The sequence below is a fragment of the Glycine max genome, chromosome 6 (genome assembly GCF_000004515.6).
Source record: "Glycine max cultivar Williams 82 chromosome 6, Glycine_max_v4.0, whole genome shotgun sequence".
Taxonomy (NCBI): Eukaryota; Viridiplantae; Streptophyta; class Magnoliopsida; order Fabales; family Fabaceae; genus Glycine; species Glycine max.
This window is the reverse complement of record NC_038242.2, coordinates 9,507,275-9,531,159: the sequence shown is the minus strand read 5'-3', so window position 1 is coordinate 9,531,159 and position 23,885 is coordinate 9,507,275. Positions and strand designations below refer to the sequence as shown.

General features: G+C 35.2%; 4 protein-coding genes across 6 annotated transcripts; 2 read left to right on the top strand and 2 right to left on the bottom strand.

The window, feature by feature from the left end:
• Positions 1-247: 247 nt before the first annotated feature.
• LOC100792016 (PLASTID TRANSCRIPTIONALLY ACTIVE protein 6, chloroplastic) lies at positions 248-4,013 on the bottom strand. The gene is made up of 6 exons (XM_003526606.5): positions 3,461-4,013; positions 3,309-3,377; positions 3,044-3,148; positions 2,003-2,122; positions 776-865; positions 248-685 (listed from the first exon to the last, which is right to left on the bottom strand). The coding sequence occupies exons 1-6, from the start codon at positions 3,947-3,949 to the stop codon at positions 569-571; spliced, it is 990 nt and encodes a 329-aa protein (XP_003526654.1). The 5' UTR covers positions 3,950-4,013; the 3' UTR covers positions 248-568.
• An 835-nt stretch (positions 4,014-4,848) lies between these two features.
• On the top strand, positions 4,849-13,501 carry LOC100793966 (ubinuclein-1). Of its 2 annotated transcripts, none has more exons than XM_003527903.5 (13): positions 4,849-5,422; positions 6,433-6,519; positions 6,675-6,767; positions 6,905-6,981; positions 7,453-8,056; positions 9,216-9,315; positions 9,429-9,538; positions 9,663-9,746; positions 10,101-10,226; positions 10,719-10,850; positions 10,939-10,986; positions 11,452-11,553; positions 12,871-13,501. In XM_003527903.5, exons 1-13 carry the CDS (start codon positions 5,234-5,236, stop codon positions 13,321-13,323), a joined length of 2,205 nt encoding a protein of 734 aa, XP_003527951.1. In that variant the 5' UTR covers positions 4,849-5,233; the 3' UTR covers positions 13,324-13,501. The 2 variants fall into 2 exon arrangements, with proteins under 2 accessions (XP_003527951.1, XP_006581599.1); XM_006581536.4 differs by having other exon boundaries at positions 10,716-10,850.
• Positions 13,502-14,899: 1,398 nt separating this feature from the next.
• On the top strand, positions 14,900-21,422 carry LOC100791488 (NAD kinase 2, chloroplastic). Of its 2 annotated transcripts, XM_003526605.5 has the most exons (8): positions 14,900-15,270; positions 15,469-17,391; positions 18,198-18,319; positions 18,427-18,568; positions 18,663-18,887; positions 19,025-19,099; positions 20,520-20,621; positions 20,882-21,422. In XM_003526605.5, exons 1-8 carry the CDS (start codon positions 15,079-15,081, stop codon positions 21,083-21,085), a joined length of 2,985 nt encoding a protein of 994 aa, XP_003526653.1. In that variant the 5' UTR covers positions 14,900-15,078; the 3' UTR covers positions 21,086-21,422. The 2 variants fall into 2 exon arrangements, 1 of the variants encoding a protein (XP_003526653.1); XR_005891986.1 differs by lacking the exon at positions 20,882-21,422 and having other exon boundaries at positions 18,663-18,870; positions 20,520-20,594.
• A 349-nt stretch (positions 21,423-21,771) lies between these two features.
• LOC100790622 (1-aminocyclopropane-1-carboxylate oxidase 5-like protein) lies at positions 21,772-23,885 on the bottom strand. Its single transcript, NM_001253215.2, has 3 exons — positions 23,636-23,885; positions 23,299-23,522; positions 21,772-22,869 (listed from the first exon to the last, which is right to left on the bottom strand). The coding sequence occupies exons 1-3, from the start codon at positions 23,735-23,737 to the stop codon at positions 22,272-22,274; spliced, it is 924 nt and encodes a 307-aa protein (NP_001240144.1). The 5' UTR covers positions 23,738-23,885; the 3' UTR covers positions 21,772-22,271.

The window sequence follows — 23,885 nt, the reverse complement described above, 5'->3', positions numbered from 1 at the left end:
TTTAATTCCATTACTGAAATAAAATTACTTCATACAAAGGATACTTCATGAAATAATATATATACTGTAATTTTTTAAATAAAATTAATTAACTTTTTTTTGTTACTTCCATTAATAAAATTAATTATTTGTTACAAAAGACTGTAATTTTAACTAAAATTCAAATAAAAAATGTATAATTGTAACCAATAAAAAATATTTTGAAGTTTGAACTGTGATTACGTTTATTCATTAGCATATATACATGTGAAGAAGAAATTATATTCTATTCTTAATTCACTAGGTTTGATAAGAGTTTGGGGCAAAACCAAACTATATCCAGATAACAGTCAACTGTAGTTCACAACAGCAAATTGGCAGATCACTCGTCACTCTCACAATAGATTTCTGAATTCCAACAGCCGCATCTTCAATAAGTTACAACAAAATATACATATGATCAAGCAGCCAGCACACGATTTCAAAAATGAAAGGTTAAGTCTAATTGCCGGTCAGCACGTGCTCAAGTTTGACCTCCCTGTCATGCTGTGTATACCCATGAGGCACTCTTAGAATATCTTCTTATCACTCAAAACCAATTTGAAATGCTGAAGTCTCTTAGCTTTCTAAGATGTCTCTCCATTTCTTCTCTGCTATGCTCCCACTCCTGCTTTTCTATGACAGTCGTTGGATCCTCTTTTTCACTCTGCAAATAAGATGGTATATCAGAGGTGCAATTGTAATGTAAAGATAAATGACTCATTAATGATTATTGATTCAGGAAAGAAATAGTCACCGCATGTATTATTTTGAAGGAGCTCCCACGATCAGATATAACAAGCAAGTCACTCCTTCTATCTCTTGTTCTCCCTCCAGGAGCTGTTACCTACAGAAGACACATTGATAATTGATGATTATTGATTAGTGTAAATATTAACTTCACGGACACGACAAGTCAAGAATGTCTGACAATTATCCATGTTAACTAATGACACCTGCCTTACAAAAATAAGCCTGGATGGGGAGAGGGTGGGAGGAGAGAAGGAAAAAAAGATTCCCTTGTTTATGAGAAAACCATACTTATGCACTTGTAAGCTACAAGTGCAAGAGCCATGTAATGCAAAGAAATCCAATCAGGGTAACGAGTTCTAAGTTCTAACACATCAACTAGAATTCCCTAGTTTTGGTTGGGTTCTTTTGTTTTCTTTAGACAGTAAAATGTAAAGCAGGGTCATTTCCAGAAACAACTAAAACAGCCATCTTCAGAGACATTCTTCAAAAATAGTTTACCAGAGAAGGAAACTTTTCAATCCAAAAAATTCTAAATTACATATAATAAAAATAACGTATAGCCTATAAAATTGGAAAATCCATCTGGAATCACCCTGCTTAATTGTAGTATGAGAAATCATATAGCAATCAATATAACCAACACACAAAATCACATGTATAAACACAATATCCATCTCAACTCTCAACCAACAGCTAGAAGTAAGCAGAGGTGGGAAAAAACAAGATTTCCGAGCTCACATCAATAGTTTGGGACCTAACTCACCTATGATCTAAGATAGGCTTTGATACCATCTTATAACTCAACGCACAAAACTTGCTTATAAGGTGAGAACTGCTCAAACTTTATGACAATGACATTGGTTATATTTCTAGTCGATATGGGATTACAACTCGTCTATGTATATAGAAAAAAACCATTCAACTTAGAACTTGGCATGAATACAATAAATTAAACCAGAGCTTTTTATTTCTTCTCAACATCATGTGATGCTATTTTACAGGATTTTAACTAAGATTCTAGAGCTATATGCAAGAACATTAAGTTTAAGCAAAAGTGCACTTCCATGAATATAATGTCTAGCATTAGCAAAGAAATTGTTAAACAGTAAAACAATAAAGGTAATCTATATTCAAGGCTGAGAAAAAAGACTATGGAAGACAAGTAGTTGCAACAGCCAGCAGAGAATATTTCAAAAGCAACTAGGCTGAGAATTAACAAACAATTTTTTACCAAAACTTTGGCTCTGGTAATTGACTTGGATTTGGAATCAATAACATAAATCTCTTCAAAATCAAGCACAAACTCAGAATCACCCTTCCTTCGATTTTTGTAGTGTTTTGTCAAGTACACCTGTAACAGGAAAGAAGTCCTATGAGGGAGACATTCTAGCAAAGACCAAGAGCATCATTTCAGTAACTATGTTAATTTCTTTTTTACAATGATTGGACTTATTGCTACAAATTTATAATAAATTTTCCTCTACTACAATACCTATAAGGAAAGATGCAAGAAACAACTAACATCTCTAAGGAGAAGGGAAAAAAATCCCCACATAGTCAAAGCCAGATCAGAATTTTCACAGCTTGTAGTTGTAGCAGGTATTTACGCATAAAAGTAGGAATAAATTCTCCAGAGGCATTAAGACTAATAGAATGATATTTACCAGCATTGTTAGTTCATATCTTGTTAAATCGTCTAATATTCCTAAAATCTTGCCTTTCAACCCACACTCCAACTAAAATGAAGCAAGATATATATGTGTGTGTGTGTGTGTGTGAATGTTTTAACTCAACTAGCAATCCAAATTAAAAGTGACATGTCAAGCATACCTGTTGTAGTTATTCAATACAAAGATGCACAATTGAGTTCCACCCTTTTTGCCATATAAACTCATTAAAACACTCCCTTCAATCATTTAATCAGATTCATTGTCCTAATTCCTAAAGCACAACAAAGAAACCAACATGTACTTCCAAACGCTAGTCCTTGTGAATCAAGAACAAGGACTAGATTCATAAAAACAATTAATCAGTCTCCTAGGCCCAGAGGAAGATACTTCACTCAGTTCACAGGTAATTGATCAAGCTCATGCAGATACAGCATTAATTCCTCCAATCTCACCCTATACTACCTAGAAGTCACATTTAGTCTTCCTTTAATAAGTATCCATCTTATTCTTAAATCCCCAATTTTCATTAAAATTGTAAGAAGCACAGAAACTGTATAATTCACATATTACTTACAGCCTGAAACAGAACAAGCTGGCCATACCTTGAGGATCTCCCTCTCAGTTTTATACAGAGGATCTCGCGGCGCATCAATAGGTGGCTCTGTCACATTGTAGCTTCCATAATCACTCTGCGCACATCTAATGTACTACACATTTGGCCAAAAAGACAGTATCCATTAAAGAGAGAATTTAATTAAGACCAAAATGTACCGATTGCCATGAATGTAATATGCAATATTATAGAGTTTTGTAATAAACTAATAATGAATTACTTTTAAAGTCATATCTAAAGGAATTGAAACTTACCTTCTGCGGCATTGGAGCGAGAACCTTGGGAACTGAATAAACATCTGTATCTGGAGGAGTAACATACATCTACGAACAAAGATTCAACTCAACGGTGAAAAGTTGAACAACAACAAAAAAGAAGAAGAAGAGGTAGAATCGAAGTGTAGAACCTCTCTGAAGTCGTAGACATCGTTGTCGGGGTCAGGGGGCTTGCGAATGAAGAAGTCGCAATCGACCAGGCAAATCTTGTGGAACTCGTCCTCGTTGATTTTGTAGTCGACGACGGTGTCGGAGTGCCAGCCCTGCGTGGACACGAAGCTCTTGCTCTCGACGACGGCGATGTCGTCGTCTCCAGCGGCGGAAGCGGCGGCGGCGGCGGCGGGGACGAGGGGGTCGTACTCGATGTCGAAGTCCTTCTTGTTGTCGAGCTCCTCCATTTCGTCCTCGTCCATCTCGTAGTGGTCGGGGCCGCCGCCGTCGCCGTCGTCATCGTCGGCGCGGGTTAGGAAAGGGTTGTGGCGAGATTTGGAGGGAGGGCGGAGGAGAAGAGAGGGGTTGAAGAGTGGTTTGAGAGGTCTGAAGGGGAGGAAAGAGCGAGGTGGGTGGGGATTGAGAAAGAGGGGTGGTGAGGAGAAGAACAAGCTAGAGCTAGTCATCATCGTCTCACTGCTTTGCTGCCTTTTGGCACCAGGACTTGATGTCAAACTCTTCCTTTTACTAATTATTTCAAATTTCAATATAGGTCATTGCTTAAATAATATCAAATTTATTCATCCTTTTTTTAATATTATCTTGGACATGTGGGAATAAAATGTATTAAGTTTAAAAAGAAAAATATTTTTATCTAAATCGCTTTTTGGAAAAACACTTATTTAAAATTTAAACAAACCATTCCATTATTTGACTCCATTTAGTAGAACATGAATGTAAATGACAACAAGAATTTGCCTATCTCATCTCCATCAAGGTGGGATGAGTTAGGTTGGAGTTTATAAAAAAACAGAATAACAAATGGAATCTAATGTCATCCTCATCAGATCTTGTAAGGTTTAGAAAAATCTACAGATAACTCATCTCATATTTTTTAAGAAATATTTGTTCATATGTTTTAAATAAAATCATAAAGTTTTTAATTATATGATATATATATATATATATATATAATTAAATAAAGAATATTATTTAAGAATTAAATTATATTTCTAGTGAAATGCATAATTTTCAATTTTGCTATAATTAGTATTAAAATTATATTATTATTTATTTAAATAGTAAAATAGTTATTTTAAATTTAATAATTATAAAATATGAAATATGAAATAATTATATAATTAAATAAAATAATAATATATCATTAATAATTATTAAAATTATAAAAATGTAGGTGACATATTTAAGGCTAGATGTATTAAGTAAAAAAAGTCAACTTCTACCACTTACATTTGCAGGAACAAAATTTGTATGATCATAATAATTGTTAGGTCAAGTTGACCCAAAAGGCCTTAATGAACTGGCCCCTTTAACACAAATCTCATTCCCATTTCTCTCTTTTCATTCATGTGATGTAATCACCACTAGATCTTGCCCAAAGGAGAGACACTTCATAGTTCATAACAGTATAAAAATGTATGAAAACATAAAACTAGAACAAAGCTATTCCAATCCAGTTTTACTTCGATCCGACCCGTAAGAAGCCACCCGACCCAGGTTCCTTTTCCCTCCCTGGTTTTTTCTCGGAAAAGAGCGAGCTAGGAATTTTTTTTTACGACCAAACTCGAATTGCAGTTAAAACCCCAACAGACACACTCCAATTATTCGATTTTTCTTTATTTTTCGTCAATTAATTTTAGAATCCCGCGCAATCTATCTGGACCAAGAAATTCCCTTGTCCTCTGTGTAATGTTTCTTCTCTCTCGCGCCCTAATTATCGAATCTTTGTATCGATGAATTCGGTGTTTCCGATGGCCGAGGAGAAGAGGGCGTCGTCGTTCGTGAAGAAAGGCGACCGGCAAATGTTCACGGTGGAGCTCCGGCCAGGTGAGACCACCATAGTTTCGTGGAAGAAGCTGTTGAAGGACGCTAACAAGCCCAACGGATCCACTTCGGTGCCACAGTACGTCGCAATCGCTCCGGTGAGACTTTTCTTCCATCTCGCTCTGTTTCTCTCTAGACGTAGTTTCCGAGAGCATTGTTAATTCGCTGCCATATGTGAAGTTTTTTCAGCTTTCGCTATTGGTGTTTTCGCTTTGGTGCTTTGCATTGTGGCGCGGTGTTGTTTTGGATCGAATTTTGGTTTTGATAGGGGTTTTGTGCCAAACTGGAATCGTTGTTCTTCGAAGCTATCAATTCTATTTGATTTTTAATTCGTTATTTTGAATGTTGTTGGATATGCCTTTTTACCCTAATATATGTTCCTGTTTCAGCGTTTTCTGGGCATGATGTAACTTATACGAGTTGCGTAGATTTAAATTGGTATAATTAGAGTTCTAAAATGTGAAATAGGATTGTAAGAGCAATTATTCTGTGTTGTTTGTGAGGTAAACCAGTTTCGGAGATGTGGTACTGAGTAACTGAACTTTATTTCATTAGTTTAAGGCAATTAAACCAGTTCATACTACAATAAATTATTTGCAGGATTCCCCACTATTTAACAAGCATCTGTTTGATTATCGTACTTCAGGTGTTGTTCTTTAGTGCATATTTTCGTAATGCTTCTTCTAAAAAAATTGCATAATGCTAGGAATTTTCTGAAATCAGTTTTACATGTCTGTTACTAGATACGGCTGGACTACCATGATCTAGTAGAGTCTTTAATATTTGAGAATCATGTAAGGTGTAGTAGTAGTAAGTGGATGTTTACATAAATTTTATTTTTTGGTACCAAGTTCTTTTGTTTTGAATTTACTCTCATAATTCTTAAACATGTGGTATACAAAATTATTTTTTCTTCTTCTGTAACATAGTTGTATTAGTCAAGGTAACCAAGACTTGAATGCTCTAGGCTTTTGATGCCAAGTTCTCTCTCATTTCATGCTATTGTTCAAAGAAAATTATGGGTTGTCTTATCCCCCACAATTTATTTTGAAATTATGGGTTGTCTTATGCTTCACCATTTTCACAAGTCTCCGCCCATTTTTTTTAGGGTCAACCTGTTGAGGTCGAAGAAACAGATCCTTCTCAGCCAAACCGTTTCAGTGCTGTAATAGAGAAGATTGAACGCCTTTACATGGTATTTGTATATTGCTTGCTAAGATTGTTACCATATGCTCTGCATCAGCAGCATGAATTAGTTATTTGAAGCATTGATTAATATTATAGATGTGTGTTAATTATTAATTTGTAGCTTCTGTATTGTGAATAAATGGGACCCTGAATCATTTTCAGGGTAAGGATAGTAGTGATGATGAGGATCTGCTTGATGTTCCTGATGATGATCAGTATGATACTGAAGACTCTTTTATAGATGATGCTGAACTGGTAGGTATCTTCGGATTTTTTTTGGTTTATTTATCACTCTCTTGACCTTTTATTGCCAAGACAGGAATTGTACTGTTCTGTTTAATGGAACTTTTTTTATATTTCTTTTTTATGCTCCTAAACTGTTCATTATGCAGGATGAATATTTTGAGGTTGATAATTCTGCAATCAAACATGATGGGTTCTTTGTAAATAGGGGGAAATTGGAACGCATGTAAGTTTTGCTGTTTTAAAAAATATACTTTGAGCATTACATTTTGTTCTTTTCAAACCACACACGTTTAAAGCAAATCATAGAAAGGTTTCTTTGCAACTTACTTATTTTATTTGTGGATCCCTTTTCATTTCTGAGGTTGGTCTCTTATTATCATTTTATTGTATTTGCTGTTAAATGACCTCTTTTTAGCCATCTCAGATTATTCACCAGTCATAACATTTTTGCTTTTTTGAATATCTATCAACATGCTTGTCTTTATTAGATAATCTAGTGTTGTTCTTTATTTGTGTTCCTAATGATGTTATTAGCATTATCTTTTGTTATTAGTAAACATTCTTTCCTTTGACACTTGACCACAAATTTGTAGTGATTTAATGAATATATTTTGTTGAAGATTGGAGTAAATGAATTGTGTCTTAAAAATTATGAATTGTTCTTATAGATTGTTTTTTCTTTTTATATTACAAGAAATGAACCTCCTGTACTACCTAATCAGCAACCAAAGAAAAGGCGCAGAAAAGATATATTGAAGAATGCTGGTGAAAGCAATGATGGTCATGGATCAAATAAAAATGTAAAAGTTGGCAGGCCAGCATCTGCCAAAACAGCTTCACTACAGGCAAAGAATATGTTAAATTCGTCTGAGAATTTAGTTACACCTGGTGAACATATTGAAGACTTGAAACTTCCAAATCAACCGGACGTCTCTGGAATTATTTCGAAAAGGAAAACTGCTGATACTAAACCAATATTGAACCCTTCTGTCTCTTTGAAAACATCAAGTGATGATGTTCCTGCTGTAACAGATGCAAAAGATGCTGACAAGCAGAAGATAGGAGCTTTTCAATCTAAGAACATTAGTGATAAATATAAAGATGACAGTGGATCATTTGATGCATCTCATCATAAATACAATGAAAAAAGTGCTTATGCTCATTCCAAATCCCAAGCTGGAAGACCCCTAAGTAATATTGATGATTTGGAAAATATCAATCGGACAAAAGAAAAAAATGGTATGCGTGAGCTGCCAGATCTTAACTTGTCTGAGGGAAAGTCTGCTACCCAAGCAACAGTAAGTTTTTATTTCTTTTGCTTTTTTGTGTCTCCCTTTTTATAATTTGATAAATAATTTGAAGAAACCAGCGATACCAAAAAAAAAAGAGGTGCTCTGCAGTGCAGTGCTTTCTTCAATTCTTTTTTGCTATTAAACAAAAGGGTTCATGATAATTTTAACCACTGCCTTCCAAATGATCATTTTCTTAGTAGAATCACTTTCCATTGCAACTAAGAGATGAAGTCCTAGACTGAAACTGAGGGATAACATGACCCATGGTTGGAATACCTATGAAAAATGGATTATTTCAATAAATCAGTTTTGTTTATAATCAATTGTTGTTATAATTAATTATATGAAATTAGTTGTGTTTGATTATGTTAGGTGAGAAATGATTTTAAGATATTCTATTTTGTTTGGATTGTATATTTGTATATAAGAATCAGTTTTTACAGTAAAATTACAAGTATGAAGTTATTTGTAGTAGTTGTTTTGTATTTAAAATAATCAATTGTTGGGGATAAAATGGGAAAAAGGAAAGTTAAGCAAAAAAAATAAGCGGATAGTTTTCAAGCACACACTTCAAAGCCTTTTACCATAAAAAAGCCCTTTTTTAATGTCACTTTGATTAATTTACCAAACATACCCACTTTTTGTAGAACAGCTTTTATTCTTGGATTTTTTTTCTCCCAAATATAATCTAATCCAAACATGCCCTCTGTGTGCCAGATGAACTTAGAGCTGAATTTCCCAATGATGAGCCAATTAATAAGGCAAAAGAATAAGCACTGCCGAATCCCTTTTCTTTTGCATAAAGATGCTATGTAGATGTTAGGCAATAAGCAGATGTTGTCATTGTTGCTTCAACGGTTCAACCCAGTCCTTTGACTAGTTCTCTTGGTTTTCATGAAGTATGGTTTTTCATTTAAAACAACATTCACCTAATCTAAAGGATGCTTAGCATACATGGGTTGGGTTGTGTTATATTTAGAAGGAATTGAAGTGATGAAGTAAACTATCCTTTTAACCAGCACACTGTGAATTATACGTTTTTGTTTCAATTACTGTGACAGTGATGGTGAAAGTTATGCATATGGATTTTGGAATTGTATGCATTAAACTATATATGTTTTATTAGTTCCTATCTTGTTCATGAGTTCATTTGAATGTTATGCAGAAATCTGAAAACATGCACAAGAAAGAGGGTTCTAGTGTTAGGCCAAAAACTTCAATGCTTGAAAAGGCTCTTTGTGAGTTGGAAAAAATGGTTGCAGAATGTAAGATTGGATATTTATGTTCACATTTATCATGGATAGGAATTGTGAAATGTTTGTTTCTAATGCTAAATTTTTATTTTCCTTTTCTTTGTTCCTTTTGAATAATGTTACAGCTAGGCCACCAGCAGTGGATAACCAAGAGGCTGATGCTACATCCCAGGCAGTCAAAAGGAGGTTGCCTAGAGAAATAAAGCTAAAGCTTGCTAAAGTTGCTAGACTAGCGGTACTGGAAAATGCTACTTTCTTGATTTTATGCCTTCTGAAGATATATACTATTTTATATTGTTTACTTAAGGGTTTTGAACATTGTAGTATTAAGTATTAACTATATGTTTTGATTGCATCAGGCAACGCATGGGAAAGTATCAAAAGAGTTAATTAACCGTCTTATGAGTATTCTTGGGCATCTGATTCAGCTAAGAACATTAAAGGTATTACAGCTGTTAGATATAAACAGGCAACCATTTAGTGTTAGTTGTTAGAGTTTCCAACTTTAATCCCTCCCTTTGCTTCTTTTAGCTAACATATATAGTTGAAACCCAACAGTTATGTGGAGTAGAGACTTAAGTATGCTTGTTTTTCTCTTATTTCAATTAAAACTGTCTTCATGAGGAATAAAAATTTCATCTCTAATTTTTCTTGGATATTTTTTTATCTCATAGTATCTTGACATTTGCCATAACTGTTATTCATTGTTTTTTTTCAGTGTAGTTTAGGTTTATTAGGTTCTCTTAATTCCTGAAACTACTTATCTTCTCATACAATGTTTTTTTTTTTCACTGCAGAGAAACTTAAAAATAATGATCAATATGGGTCTTTCAGCAAAGCAGGAGGAGGATAATAGGTTTCAACAGATAAAGAAGGAAGTTGTTGATTTGATTAAGATGCAGGCCCCTACTCTGGAATCCAAGGTTTATTGTAGTTTCCCTTGTTATTGCATTCTTTATCAAATATTGGTAAACCGGCTTGCATGTGTTGTATTTTCACTGATGTTCAATTCTGATGAGTTCACAATGTCTCCAATATGTAGCTTGAGATTCTTTAAATTGTTTGTTGTTGTATCTGTCAACATCATGTGATATATGTTCTTTGGTGTTCTTATGTTTTGCATGTTCTCCTTTAAAATCCATACTATGTCTCCTGCCATCCTTTCTATTGGTTGCTCCTCTTAATAATGGATTCAATGTAATTTGGTATTTGCTCTGCAAACGCTAGTTATGGCAAGGTTACTAATGGATCTTTGGAAAGGGATTTGATTGGTTATAGTTATGATTCTCAATTGTGTTTTCTTTCTATATCTTATTATGTTTGTGCTGTATCTTGATATTCAATCATATTTTTGCTTAACTGATATTTTGTTCATTTAATTTTGGACACATGGTGTTTTTTGGGCACTTCAGCAGCAGCAGAAAGGTGAAGCATCTGGTGATTTTCAAGAATTTGGTCCTGATGGAAAACCAATAACTAAAAGGAAGTTTACTATGGATGCTGCATTGGAGGACAAGATTTGTGATCTCTATGATCTTTTTGTAGATGTATAGATTTGATCTATAGATATTTTCCTTGAAATTATTTTGTTTGTGATAAAGCTTTTTTATTGAATCTTTTTTGTGATTGCTATAGGGGTTGGATGAAAATGCAGGTCCACAGATCAGAAAGTTGTATGCTGAGGTGGTTCATATTTTCTAAATCTTCCTCTCAATAATGGTTTAGCAGAGATACTGGGTTGCTTGCATTGTCTTTTTCTGTCTGAGGACCAAAAACTCAATCAGCTTGGTTTTTGAAATTCTTGACTTATTTTCTCTAAGTTTGATTTGGTTTATTAATGCCTTCTTATCTAAAACTATTATACGTACAGATTATTTGCGTACAAAGTAACATAACAAACTGTCAATTATGAAATCCCTCGTTCTATCCCTAGAAGACAACGAATAAAATGATTTGCAATTTGTTTTGAGGATTTTTTTTTTTCCAACTTTCTTTTTTCAGGAGCATTAGTGCTACTTAATAGACCATATATGTGTATGTGTATACTGAATGTATAGTGTATGTTGTGTGACTTGGGTAAAGTTAATCTGTTTGCATTCTATGGACAAATATATTTATTTTTTAAACTTTCAACTTTCTTGTCTTCAGCTTGCACAGTTATGGCCCAGTGGTTACATGGACAATCATGGGATCAAACGTGGAATTTGCAGGGCAAAAGAGAGGCGCAGAGCACTGTACAACAAACATAAGGTATGCCTTTTGCAGTTAATAATGATTTTTTATATTAGTGATGCATTCTTCAATCTCACCCTCTCTCTAAAGTAGAAGAACAGTCTTCCCTTGTTCTAAAAAGTTTAACTAAGGAAAGAGTTTCATGAACATTGTCTGTGCTCTAGACTGTAGTGTCCTGTCTGGAATTGCAACGTTGGAAACTACACATGCTTGGGGTGGTGGTAGTTAAGGTTGCCAATGTCATATACTTTACCAAAGACCATATAGTGAAATGTGAATAGAAAAATGGATACTTGGATCATAAGGTCCTGCTTCTATCCCTTGTTCTTTTTTAAACATTTCAAAGTCCCCCCATTTTGAAGGTGTGTTTGGATGTTGGGAGGGGAAGAGAAAAAACCAAACTAAAAAGGGAAGGCGAGAGAACGATTTTTTCCCCAGCCCTTCCCGAATGGAAGAGGGAGAAACTCATGTGCCTAACCAAAATCAAGCAGTTGAACCCAATTGAAACCCCAAGCTAAACTGAAACCCAACATGAAACTTTAAGATGAAGTTCTGGTTGTAAGCTAAACACAGAGCTTCAAAACCCAAAGCCGTGCTATTTATGTTCATGGTTCTAATAGTGATAGCCTACCTGTTTAGAATGATATCTATATTTTATCATACTTTTTTGGGATATCAGACAAATGTATATTGGCTGTACCTCTCCTATTGCTGTATTCCTTGCATACTTTAAGTGTTAGAAATATGTATATTAAATGAATGTGTGGCCATACAAGAAAAGACAGGATACAAAATGATTGTATACGAGAAGATATTAGTGACATGTATTGAGGAAAAAAAAACAAAAAATTAGTTTAAGGTGATTTGGACATGTGCATAGAAAGCCATTGAAGGTACTGGTGAGGAGAGTAGATAGCAGGGTTTTTAGCTTTCTGAAAACTAAAAGGGGTAGTGAGAGGCTAAAAAGGACCTGGAGGAAATTATTATAAGGGATCTCATCATGAATGGTATACTGGAGAATTTGGTTTAGTCAATGGTGTTATGTGAGCCTTGCAGCTGATTTCACCTAGTAGGATAAAGCTATTGTTGTAGTATTGGAAGTGTTAGAAATGATGACATACCCAAATTAAAGTTAGTAATGAATGATATATATGGAAACTTCTTTCACCATTTTCATTTCATTGGTATTCTATTTGAATGAACCTAATTAACAACGGAAGAACAACATTTTGATTCTTCATATGCCCGGATGATAGCCGTGATTTGATATCTGACTGCACAATATTGATCTTTTAGTTGATTTTAATTTCATTTGTTTTACTTGTTTGTTGTTAGGATCAGGAGAAAATTAAGAGGAAAAAGTTGCTGGTACCTAAGCAAGAGGAGAATGTTCGATTTGATATCAATTCAATTGCTTCACAGCAGAACCCACGGGAGAGATCAGCTCCAGAGTCTAGCAGTCATGCTTATACTTCAGGGAACAAGCAAGCTTCTAACACAAGCACGACTGGCCGGGTCCCTTGTCCAATGAATGGTCTAAAACAAGAAAAAACAAAGGGAAGTTCAAGCAGTTCCGTGGATGATGTCAGGGCTGCAGATGGTGTTTTGACAAAGAAGGTAAAGAGAAAACCAGAACTTGAGTTGGAAGGAGGACATTTAGGTGCTGAGAAGGTAGCTTCCTTGCAGGGAGAAGAAAGGCCCAGGTCCCTAAAGCAGTCTATAGGGTCACTTCCCACCAAATCAAATCTTCAGCCAACATCTCTGCCTGATCTTGAACAGTCAAGCTAACGTAGTATCATGTAGGAGGTTTAGAGGTTTACGAAGCAGAATGTCTGTCTCATTTTTTCTTTTCAATTTTTTTTTCCTAATTCCCTTCTCTATCAAATAGTTTATAGTTTATTTCTTATCATTTTTGTAATTATATGTCCTTGCAATGTTCTTCGAAATATAGATAGATTTAATGTTATTAGTGATGCACTGGCAAAGAGTTTACGCTTCTCTGAGGCAATTGTTCTTCTCTACTACGCGTACAATTTTGATAGTTAGGGTGTGTTTGAATATACGTTAAAATTATGTTTAACGTGGATCTTACAAATTCTTTGTCATGTTTGGTATCTAGGAGTGTGTGCAATGGATAGCAAAATAGTGATGCAAACACAAAAAAGCAAAGTTAGGGTTCCTCTAGGGCTGTTTTTAGTTTTTGATTTTGAAATGTAATTTTTAAAATAAAATATTTTTAACAAAATTGAAGTTGAAATGATTTTTAATTTAGTTTTGAAACTTTTTTACATTCAATTTTAAAATCAAGAAAAAACATTTATGAATTTGGTTTAGTCTAAAAAAAACAAATTATTATCACTAATCACCATCGTGTCATCATTGTCGTTGTCATTGTTGTTACAATTATCATCATTGTTATTATTGTTGTCATTGTTATTAGTATCATTTCATTATTGTCATTATTATCTCGTCAGTATCATCATCCTCACTATTATTATCATCATTGCTGTCATCGTTATCATTAATACTTTTCATTATTGTCACTATTGTTGTCACCATTACCATTCTGTCACAATCATTAGCGATATTTATCTTTATTTTTGTTGTAAAACTTTTTTTCTTTCAAATTTATATCTTTTTATTACTTTTTACTATCCTATCTCACAAATAATATTGGCTTTGAAAACTTTAAGGGTGAAATTGTAGGCATAGACTTGTTTTACATCCTTAGTGTCATTGATGATATTAATATTAAGTGGAAAGTTTTGACAATTGTGCAAGCACATAAAAAAGTTCCTTAGAATTTTGCCAAACTTTTTTATAACAATCTCTAAGTTTGTTACTATTATATATTTTTCTTGCATCTTTCACTACTTTCAACCTTTAGTATTTGAAATAGAAGTAAGGATAATAAGCATTTAGATTTGATGGCGAGAGTTTGACTTAAATGATGATAAGATAGATGAAGTTAATAAAGAACGTAAGTACGTAGACAAATTTATATAACGAAAAGAATTAAAGTATATATTTTTTTCATACATAAATTAATATCACTTATATGAACTAATTAATTTAACTATTGATTATAATAAACTCAATAATCATATCATTTCATGTCTATGGTACATTATTTGACAATTTTACATAATTAAATAAGGTATAAAAACAATAACTAATGTTCATTAATAATAGAAGTAGAGAGGCTAATTCTTAATGTAGTATCAAAATGAAAATATTATTTAATGGGTTTGACTTATTTGACAATGCATGTTAAATTTATAAAAGAAAATTTGAGTTAATTTATCCTAAAAAGACATATTTAAGAGGAACAATTTTTAATGATAACAACAATGATAATAATAACATACACCGATACACGTCATGCTGTCAAGAAGTCAAGAAGGGCAGTGTACATCAAAATCAAAGAAGAGGAGTCATGTCGGTTTCCTCCATTCCTTGGTATCCAAATCCAAACAAACAACATTCCCATTCCTATTTCCAACGAAGTTCTTATTTTCTCTGTGTTGGTGAAACTGAAGTCCCATGTTGGCACGCAGCAGTCTCTGCACGTGCCACATGGTGTTCTCCGTCGACCGGATTACTCCCACCTTCGTGTCTGTGTTTTCTGCCAAGGCCAGAGTGTTGGCTTTCCGCTTCCAATTGCGGAGGAACACAGACCTCGTTACCGCCCAACTTTCCAACTCTTTCGCCTTCAATTTCGGATTGGATTCCCAGGTTTCTTTTAACTCTTTTCTTCTTCACTGTTTCACTGTTACACTTATTCTCAATTTTGAGATAAACCCACATTTCCGTTACGATTAGTTACTGTTTAATAGAACATGATCACAAAATATGAATATTTGAAGACCCTATTGCTGCTGTGTAAATGAATTTTCCATAGCCACATTAGGGGTTTTTGTTTGTACTTTGCAGAGTTTGAATTCCATTGAATCCCATGCTGCACCACAGTTGCCTTGGACTGGTCCAGTTCCAGGTGACATTGCTGAAGTGGAGGCATATTGTAGGATCTTTAGGAATTCCGAAAGGCTTCATTCTGCGTTAATGCATGCCTTGTGTAACCCTTTAACTGGTGAATGTAGTGTTTCCTATGAGGTTCCGTACGATGAGAAACCTCTTCTAGAGGATAAAATAGTATCTGTCCTTGGATGCATTGTGGCTCTTGTGAACGGTGGGAGGCAGTATGTTCTTTCTGGAAGGTCTTCAATTGGGACTCCCTTTTGTTCAGCAGAGGTCAGCGTCATGGAGGATACGCTCCCCCCCCTTGCCCTTTTCAGGAGCGAGATGAAGAAGTGTTGTGAGAGCTTGCATGTTGCTCTTGAGAATTATTTTATTCCTGGCAATGGTCGGAGCTTGGATGTGTGGAGGAAACTTCAGAGACTGAAGAATCTGTGCTATGATTCTGGCTTTCCTCGGGGGGAGGATTATCCGTCTCCTGAGCTGTTTGTGAATTGGACTCCTGTGTATTTATTCACTTCCAAAGAGGACATGGAGTCCAAAGAATCTGAAGCAGCTTTTTGCACCGGCGGGCAAGTAACAGAAGAAGGCCTAAAGTGGTTACTGGATAAAGGATATAAAACAATCATAGATCTCAGAGAAGAGGATGTAAAAGATAACTTCTATCAAGCAGCTGTGTGTGGTGCTATTTCATCTGGCAGTATCGAGTTGGTCAGAATCCCCGTTAAAGTTAGGACTGCACCTACGATGAAACAGGTTGAGAGGTTTGCATCTTATGCTTCAGATTGCAGCAAAAGACCAATTTTTCTTCATAGCAAGGAGGGAGTTTGGAGAACATCTGCCATGGTCTCCAGATGGAGGCAGTACATGACTCGCCCTGCATCAAAGTTTTTTTCTAATCAAGCAGTTATTTCCAATGACATGTCATCATATTATACAAATGGATCTGGAAAGCTGCAGGACTCAATGATTGCCGAAGGATCCTCCCTGCAAAAAGATACTAATTTGCTGCAAGAGGGTTTGGGTGCAACACATGGTTCTGCCGGCACATTTGACTCATGTTCCTCTTCAAAAAAGAATAACGAAAAAACAAAAAGTAATGGAGCTTTAAGTGAACTTACTCCTGATGATATTGCTTCATCACAAGCCACTGCTGCTACTGGGGAAGGATCTTTTCCCAGTTTCTCCAGTGAAACTAGCCCTTTAGAAGCTCAAGTTCCTCCTTTTGATATCTTCTCCAAAAAAGAGATGTCCAAATTTTTGGGAAGTAGGAAGATCTCAAAACCCTCTCATTTCAGTTATCATGGTAAAAGATTGGAAGGCCTGCCAGATTCGAGGAATCTTGAACCTAAAATTGTGGATCCAGCAAAAAGTTCCAACGGGTCAGCTCATGTGGATTGTCCATCTGGAGAGTCCCAGAACACAGTTGGTAGCAATTGGAAGTTAGTGAATTTGAATAATTCCAGCTCTGTTAGGACAACAGTTAATGGATTTAGTGAAGGGGAAATGTATTACAGGAGTGATGCCAATTTCTCTACCACTGTGAACAATGATATTGATAATGTCAATACTAACTCTCAAAGGATTGGAGTTAATAATGATAAGGCTGGGCTAGCCTTATGTGATGAAGACCTGGGGCTCATTGAAGGAGACATGTGCGCTTCATCAACGGGGGTGGTAAGGGTGCAGTCAAGAAAGAAAGCAGAGATGTTCTTAGTACGAACGGATGGATTTTCTTGTGCCAGAGAGAGGGTGAGTGAATCCTCATTGGCCTTTACTCATCCTAGCACCCAGCAACAGATGCTTATGTGGAAAACTACGCCAAAGACAGTATTACTGTTGAAAAAGCCAGGAGAGCATCTCATGGAAGAAGCTAGAGAGGTAACATTTTCTTTTTCTTTCCGGCTCTAATAAGCATCCGAGCTATTAAAAAAAATAGTCCTTTTTGGTTTCCAATAGCCTGGATATCAGAGTTTCTAACAATGATGTTTAGGATCTAATTTGTGTTTTGGTATACATAGGGACAAATCCTGTTGTGGGGGAGGGGAGAGGATTTTAAATGAGGGCTCAGGGTAGGTGCTAATTGCTCTCTGAAGGAGCTTAACGGGAATAGTTTATTTGAAAATGATTTAGCATCATATTTGTCAAGCATTGACTTTGTTATTTATGATTTGAGAGATTATTCATTTTCATATTAATCCTAACATCAAGTATTGTGATGTTCTAAATGAAAACCTATGACAGACATCTTGTTTGCCTATTTCATGTTTTCTATGTCTAAGGATTATTCCTAATAAGAAAGTCGTAGAGCTGAATATCAATTAGTAAAAGATTTGATTTATCAATATTGATGGGATTTGTAGATGTAAACTTCTAAAGATGGACTACAGGAATTTTATGCATGGAATTCTATTGGGGATGGTTGGATCTATATTTTTCATCACTAAAAGTACGCTGGAGACAAAGATGTTCAATCTCTTTCTTCTGTAACAAAGGAATTAAAATTAGGAAACAAATCTTTTAGGGAATGTGAAAACTGGGAAATGTTATTCTGAGCTTTGATTGGTATTCCAACTGCATTTTGTACTTCTGCTATTTTGGAAACTATATATTTATCCTGATTTTTTTTTTTTGTAATTAATTTGATTAAATTCATTCTTAATAGAGTTTCTGTATCTCATCCACAGGTTGCTTCTTTTCTATATTACCAAGAGAAAATGAATGTTTTTGTGGAACCTGATGTGCATGATATATTTGCTAGAATTCCTGGGTTTGGATTTGTTCAGACCTTCTATACACAGGATACTTGGTACTTGAATTTTTGAATTTATGCGCAACAATTTTATTTTTTTCCCATTATATTAAATATGTGCTTCATTAAATTGCTGCTTAACATATCTAATGGCTCTGATTCAGTGATCTACACGAGAAAGTTGATTTTGTAGCATGTTTGGGGGGAGATGGTGTTATACTGCATGCTTCAAATCTGTTCAGAGATGCTATTCCCCCCATTGTGTCATTTAACCTTGGTTCCCTTGGTTTTCTGACTTCTCATAACGTATGTCTTTCAAATCCATCATTTATTTCACCATAAAAAATGCTGGTATCTTTTTGGCCATATGTTTGATTTCAATTCTGTTTTCTATTTCTAGTTCGAAGACTTCAAGCAGGACTTACAACAAGTTATCCATGGTAATAGTACAAGAGATGGAGTGTACATCACTCTCAGAATGCGTCTCCGATGTGAAATTTTTCGTAAGGGTAAAGCTGTACCAGGGAAAGTATTTGATATTCTCAACGAGGTTGTTGTTGATCGGGGTTCTAATCCGTACCTTTCAAAGATCGAATGTTATGAACACGGTAGACTTATAACCAAGGCATGTTTGATTATGTATTTGTTATTTGTACACCAAATTTCTGTCTTTTATATTTGGTGATGAGAGCTTTCACTATCTCTAAACACCTTTTAGAAGCAGTGTCATTTCTTCTATATGATGATTGTCATGTCTTTCAGGTACAAGGTGATGGAGTCATTGTGGCCACCCCTACTGGAAGCACTGCCTATTCTACAGCTGCTGGAGGTTCCATGGTAAGCTTGAGCTAGAGTTGTATTTGTTAGGAGCATGGTTTGAGCTGTATCTTTTACTAAAATAATTAGAATGACTGGCTTGATATCCTAGCCTTGGAATATTTTGATTGTTTAAGTGTCCCATATTGGCTAGGAATATGGCCAATATACTCCTTGTAAGACTTGGACAATCCTTCCCTCACGAGCTAACTTTTGAGGTTGAGTTTAGTACATTTCTAATATTGATAAACAATGGTTTACAAACCCTAGCCATTATTGGTTCATCCAAGATTTCCTAACCTGCACTTTTCTATACACAGTAGATGGTTAACATTGTGTTGATGTGTCTTCCTACTTTTACTGCATTGCACTATAAGTGGCAGACTTGAAAAGAGAGGAGCTGAATATTATTGGATATTTTTTAATTCAAGCACTAATCCCTATATATAGGCCAAACTTATTAAAGCAAATATGAAAACCAATCCCTATTTATTGGCCAAACTTTTTTTTTATTGTCAAATGTTAATTGTTAGTTTATTAGTTCTATTAGTGGGGGGATTCGAATCCACGACCTCCCCCCTCTCTTCACCACCAAGTCAATCTTATATCTCCTTTTGTCGGCCAAACTTTAAAGGAAATATGGAAACTAAACATATTAAGGGAAAGACAAAAAAAATTGGAAAGATAAAATCTATCCTAATAATTTCAAATATATTCTGAATATATACAGGTAGATTCTATCCTAAATTACTGTCTATTTACAACAGGCAGCTTAATAAACTATATGATAATCTTTATTATTTTCTAAGGAGACTGAAGCTATTGATATTAACTAAGTTGTAATCATCAATCTTTTCTTAACTATTTTGAAAGTGTTGGTGATTGACAAAGCTGAGTGTGTTGCAGAATAACAACTGCACCTGAACGCAGTCCCCTTCCTTCCTTTGAAAACCCCTTTTCAGTTTGTCCTCATTTTATGAAATCAAGAACTTGTTTAAATAGAGTCATCCTCTCCTCCCTTCCTTCCCTCCCTCCCCCAAAAGAAGTTTCTTATAAACTATACTCACATTTTGTTATTCCATAAAGAAAATGTTCGTTTTTATGCTTCCTTTTGTGTGACTTGTATCATGTGAAAAGTGGAATAGTCAACATCTCTAGAAATATTAAGCAACTCTGAAGATGTAATGCAATAAACTCTTGTTTCACTTGTGGATGGCAAGGTAAGCCATTATCCAAGGAATTTCCATACAAAGTTTAAATTATGGAAACCTCAGAAGTTGTTTTGTATAATTTCCTTTAGTATAACTTCTTAAATTCTATTTGTGCATGAATCTTCTAATGGCATGGTATCTACACTGTAACAGTATGAAATCGACCTGAATTAATTATTGTTTTCATTGATGTTTATTTCTAATGGCAAAAAAAAAAAAAAAAACTGCAGGTCCATCCAAACGTTCCCTGCATGCTGTTTACCCCAATCTGTCCACATTCACTCTCATTTAGACCAGTTATACTTCCAGATTCTGCTCAACTTGAATTAAAGGTGAAGTTAGTCACTCACTATATGTCTCATTGCTTATGATGCATCTTCTATGCAAAAAGAAAAAAAAAATGTTTCCTTTTCAATATGCTAAATTGTCTCTAGGCATGTATTGGAAAAAGCTACATGGTTAACATCACATGGTAATAAAAAACGGTGAGTTTATGGAAACACATTAATTTGATTTAGGAATTAGGGGTTAACTAATGATTTAAGGTTTTGTGATTAGAATACGAGTGAGACAGGTTTATTATTATTAACAGATTCCAGAGGATGCAAGAAGCAACACCTGGGTTTCGTTTGATGGAAAGAGAAGACAGCAACTTTCAAGAGGAGATTCAGTACGAATATCTATGAGTCAGCATCCACTTCCAACAGTTAACAAGTTTGACCAAACTGGTGATTGGTTTCATAGCTTGATTCGCTGCCTAAATTGGAATGAAAGGCTTGATCAAAAGGCCTTATAAAGCATATGAAAGTGAAGAACAAAGATGCACTATTCTCCTGTACTGATTATACATTAAGATTGCAGAACTTTGCTATAGTATATTAGTTATAACCAAATTCTAACATTGGTTTCCCAAGAGAAGATAGGGTTTGCCAATGTGTTTTCAGTGTTATTGTGGCAAGAGGCTGTTGTATATATTGACATTTAAAGCTGTAAATTGTTGATCTCAGAAGCAGCTATTGGTGCTCTCAAAGTTCACCACTCGTACTATTTGGCTGCACTTGACCCATTTAAATATAAATAACACAGGCGCAAGGTGCTAGACACTTCTCCGCCTCCAAATCACATTTTCTTTAGATCTTTTCTCTCTATTTCAACATATGCTTTTTTGCAAATATAAATTTTTCCATCTTATTTATATTTTCCATGTAACAATGGCCTAGCTCCTAGGAAGAAGAAAATCGACCACACAGTTTCTGTCGGGTGACTGGATTACACAAAATTTACCTTAGTACTAACAATTTCCTTGAAAGGGTTTTGAGATTTAAAAATGTTTGGCTATTGGGTGACTTACAAAATCTGTATTTGTCTACTTAACTAGAGAAATAGTTTAACTTAAATCAATTATGAAATTTGTTATGATGCCTCGCCAAAAGTAAAGGAAAATATATACTTTAGTATTAACATGGCTCCGAAAAATTCTAGTTATTGATTGCATTGAATAAGATATATGCTTCGTGGTTATGTCCTTTAAGATGGTGCTTTATAGAAAATATTACAGGATATGGAGACGGTTGCGTTTATTCCACTTCATGTGGATGATAACCGAAACCAGAACAGGCAACAATACACAAAAGGAACAATAAAGAGAAATTTATGGTGGACAACTTTAGAGTAGAATATATTTGAAAGAACTATTGTACAATGCAAGCACAGATGGATTCACACTAGCTCCCCCCATAACATTGAAAGATAAAGCAAAATTCTAGAAAAAGGAAGACTAATTAATACCCATGGTGGTTTTCTATTCTGGAGAAATCCGTGCAGAGAATGATAACCAAATGGTATACTTTTCTACTATCAAGCATGTCTTATAGTACCAATACCCTTAAAACAAAGTAAAAGATGAAGTTTTTTTTTTTTTCAAAAAAAAAAAGTGGGGGGAAGCGCAAAAGCATTTTCTATACGAAAGCAAGTTGCTTTTCTCACATGGCCCTAACAGCTTGGAATCTTGGTTCCTTGGGAAGGAACTTCTGCTCAGCATAGACAGACATGTAGTCACCAAAAACAAACTTAGGATAAGTTTCATCTACTTGTTGGTCTTCTTTCTCCACAAGTTGTGGTGCAGGACATATGGTGGCCTTGAATGAAGGATTATAGAAGGAGGCAATTGATCTTCTGTTCCCATCTGGTGTGGCCAGAACCCTGTGCCAGCAACTCTTGTATCTACCATTGCTCAAGACCTCAATCTGATCACCAGTGTTGATGACAATGGCATTTGGCAAAGGCTGCACATCAATCCATTGCCCTTCTTTCAGCATCTGAAGGCCACCAACCTTGTCATCTTGGAAGAGTAGGATTACGCCTCCTGCATCGGTGTGAGCTCGCAGACCCTTCACGAGCTCTGGATGGGGACATGGAGGGTAGTGGCTCACCTTGGTGCCAAAGAAGGCATTTTCTCCATCTCCACCATTCAGTGCCTTCTTGATGTATCCTTTTGTTAAGCCAAGATTCTCATCCATCACCTCCATCAGTTTCTCTGCCAATTTCTTTAACTCGGCTCGATATTCTGCCATGGTTTCCCTGTCATCCATGTGAGAAGTCAGCTATGCATTCATGTTGAAGCTCTACCTATTGTGTCATGACCCATGACATGACACCACTTAATTAGTATGTTCTATGGTCATTGTCCTTGGTTTTCAAATTCATGGTTTCCCTTTCATGTCATCCATGTTTTGGTGCAATCACCAATTTTAGTCATCAAGAGTAACGAATTGAATTCTGATTTACTTCAATTTGCTTAAAGTTGTATAGATAAGAGCATTAATTTCTTGTGGATAAGAGCAAGTATGATAGAAGAGACTAGCGAGCGTGCATGAAATTATTGGTGGTGTCCTACCTTATATGAAATATCATTTTTTTAATGTGATGTCTGACTTTTTTTTCACCTAGTGAGATAAGGCTTTTGTTATTGTCTGACTTTCTTTTAGTATGAATTGCTTTATTATATACCTGAATCCTGGTGTTTTTTCTGGCCATTCATTATCATCAAGGAGAGTGATAACATCCTCCCAATCCACATGCTCCATTTCGCTGCTCTTCTTTTCGACTGAATCGCTTAGTAGCTTCACTGATGTGGAGTTCTTGAAATTCTCCTCTCTTTCCAGCTTATAGAACTCAGAGGCAACCTTCTTCACCCTCTCAAGGAGTTCCTCTGGAATACCATGGTTGATCAACTATAACACAAAAAGTATAAGTTTTCATATGTATATAAATATAAACATGTATTAAACTGATGTTATAAAACATATTAGGAGTCATTCATTGTAAACATAAATGATATAACTACCTGAAAAAATCCCCACTCTTCACACCCATTAGCAATCTGTGCCATAGTTTTGGTTCTTTCTTCACCATTCAGCTTTGAAAAATCAATCACTGGAACTGCCATTAGATCAGAAGGTACAAAAAAAGTTGTGAAAAAGAGATGAGTACAAGTGAGAATGAAAGAGAGATAACAAGGGTTATTTGAGGTTGGCTAGCTTTGTTGTGCTGTGGTTTCAATGGGAGGTACCTATGCCTATTTATAGCAAAACTTC

Excerpts from the sequence above, each read along its gene's own strand:
- LOC100792016 (XM_003526606.5), bottom strand. The coding sequence starts at position 3,949 with ATGATGACTAGCTCTAGCTTGTTCTTCTCCTCACCACCCCTCTTTCTC. Across the intron at positions 3,149-3,308 it reads TCGCTCCAATGCCGCAGAAG|TACATTAGATGTGCGCAGAG; the intron begins GTAAGTTTCAAT and ends CCAAATGTGTAG. Across the intron at positions 2,123-3,043 it reads CTGAGAGGGAGATCCTCAAG|GTGTACTTGACAAAACACTA; the intron begins GTATGGCCAGCT and ends TTCCTGTTACAG.
- LOC100791488 (XM_003526605.5), top strand. The coding sequence starts at position 15,079 with ATGTTGGCACGCAGCAGTCTCTGCACGTGCCACATGGTGTTCTCCGTC. Across the intron at positions 19,100-20,519 it reads CAGCTGCTGGAGGTTCCATG|GTCCATCCAAACGTTCCCTG; the intron begins GTAAGCTTGAGC and ends AAAAAACTGCAG. Across the intron at positions 20,622-20,881 it reads CTGCTCAACTTGAATTAAAG|ATTCCAGAGGATGCAAGAAG; the intron begins GTGAAGTTAGTC and ends TATTATTAACAG.
- LOC100790622 (NM_001253215.2), bottom strand. The coding sequence starts at position 23,737 with ATGGCAGTTCCAGTGATTGATTTTTCAAAGCTGAATGGTGAAGAAAGA. Across the intron at positions 23,523-23,635 it reads AAGAGTGGGGATTTTTTCAG|TTGATCAACCATGGTATTCC; the intron begins GTAGTTATATCA and ends TTTGTGTTATAG. Across the intron at positions 22,870-23,298 it reads GAAAAAACACCAGGATTCAG|GGAAACCATGGCAGAATATC; the intron begins GTATATAATAAA and ends CATGGATGACAG.
- LOC100793966 (XM_006581536.4), top strand. The coding sequence starts at position 5,234 with ATGAATTCGGTGTTTCCGATGGCCGAGGAGAAGAGGGCGTCGTCGTTC. Across the intron at positions 9,747-10,100 it reads TTCAGCTAAGAACATTAAAG|AGAAACTTAAAAATAATGAT; the intron begins GTATTACAGCTG and ends TTTTCACTGCAG. Across the intron at positions 10,987-11,451 it reads TCAGAAAGTTGTATGCTGAG|CTTGCACAGTTATGGCCCAG; the intron begins GTGGTTCATATT and ends TCTTGTCTTCAG.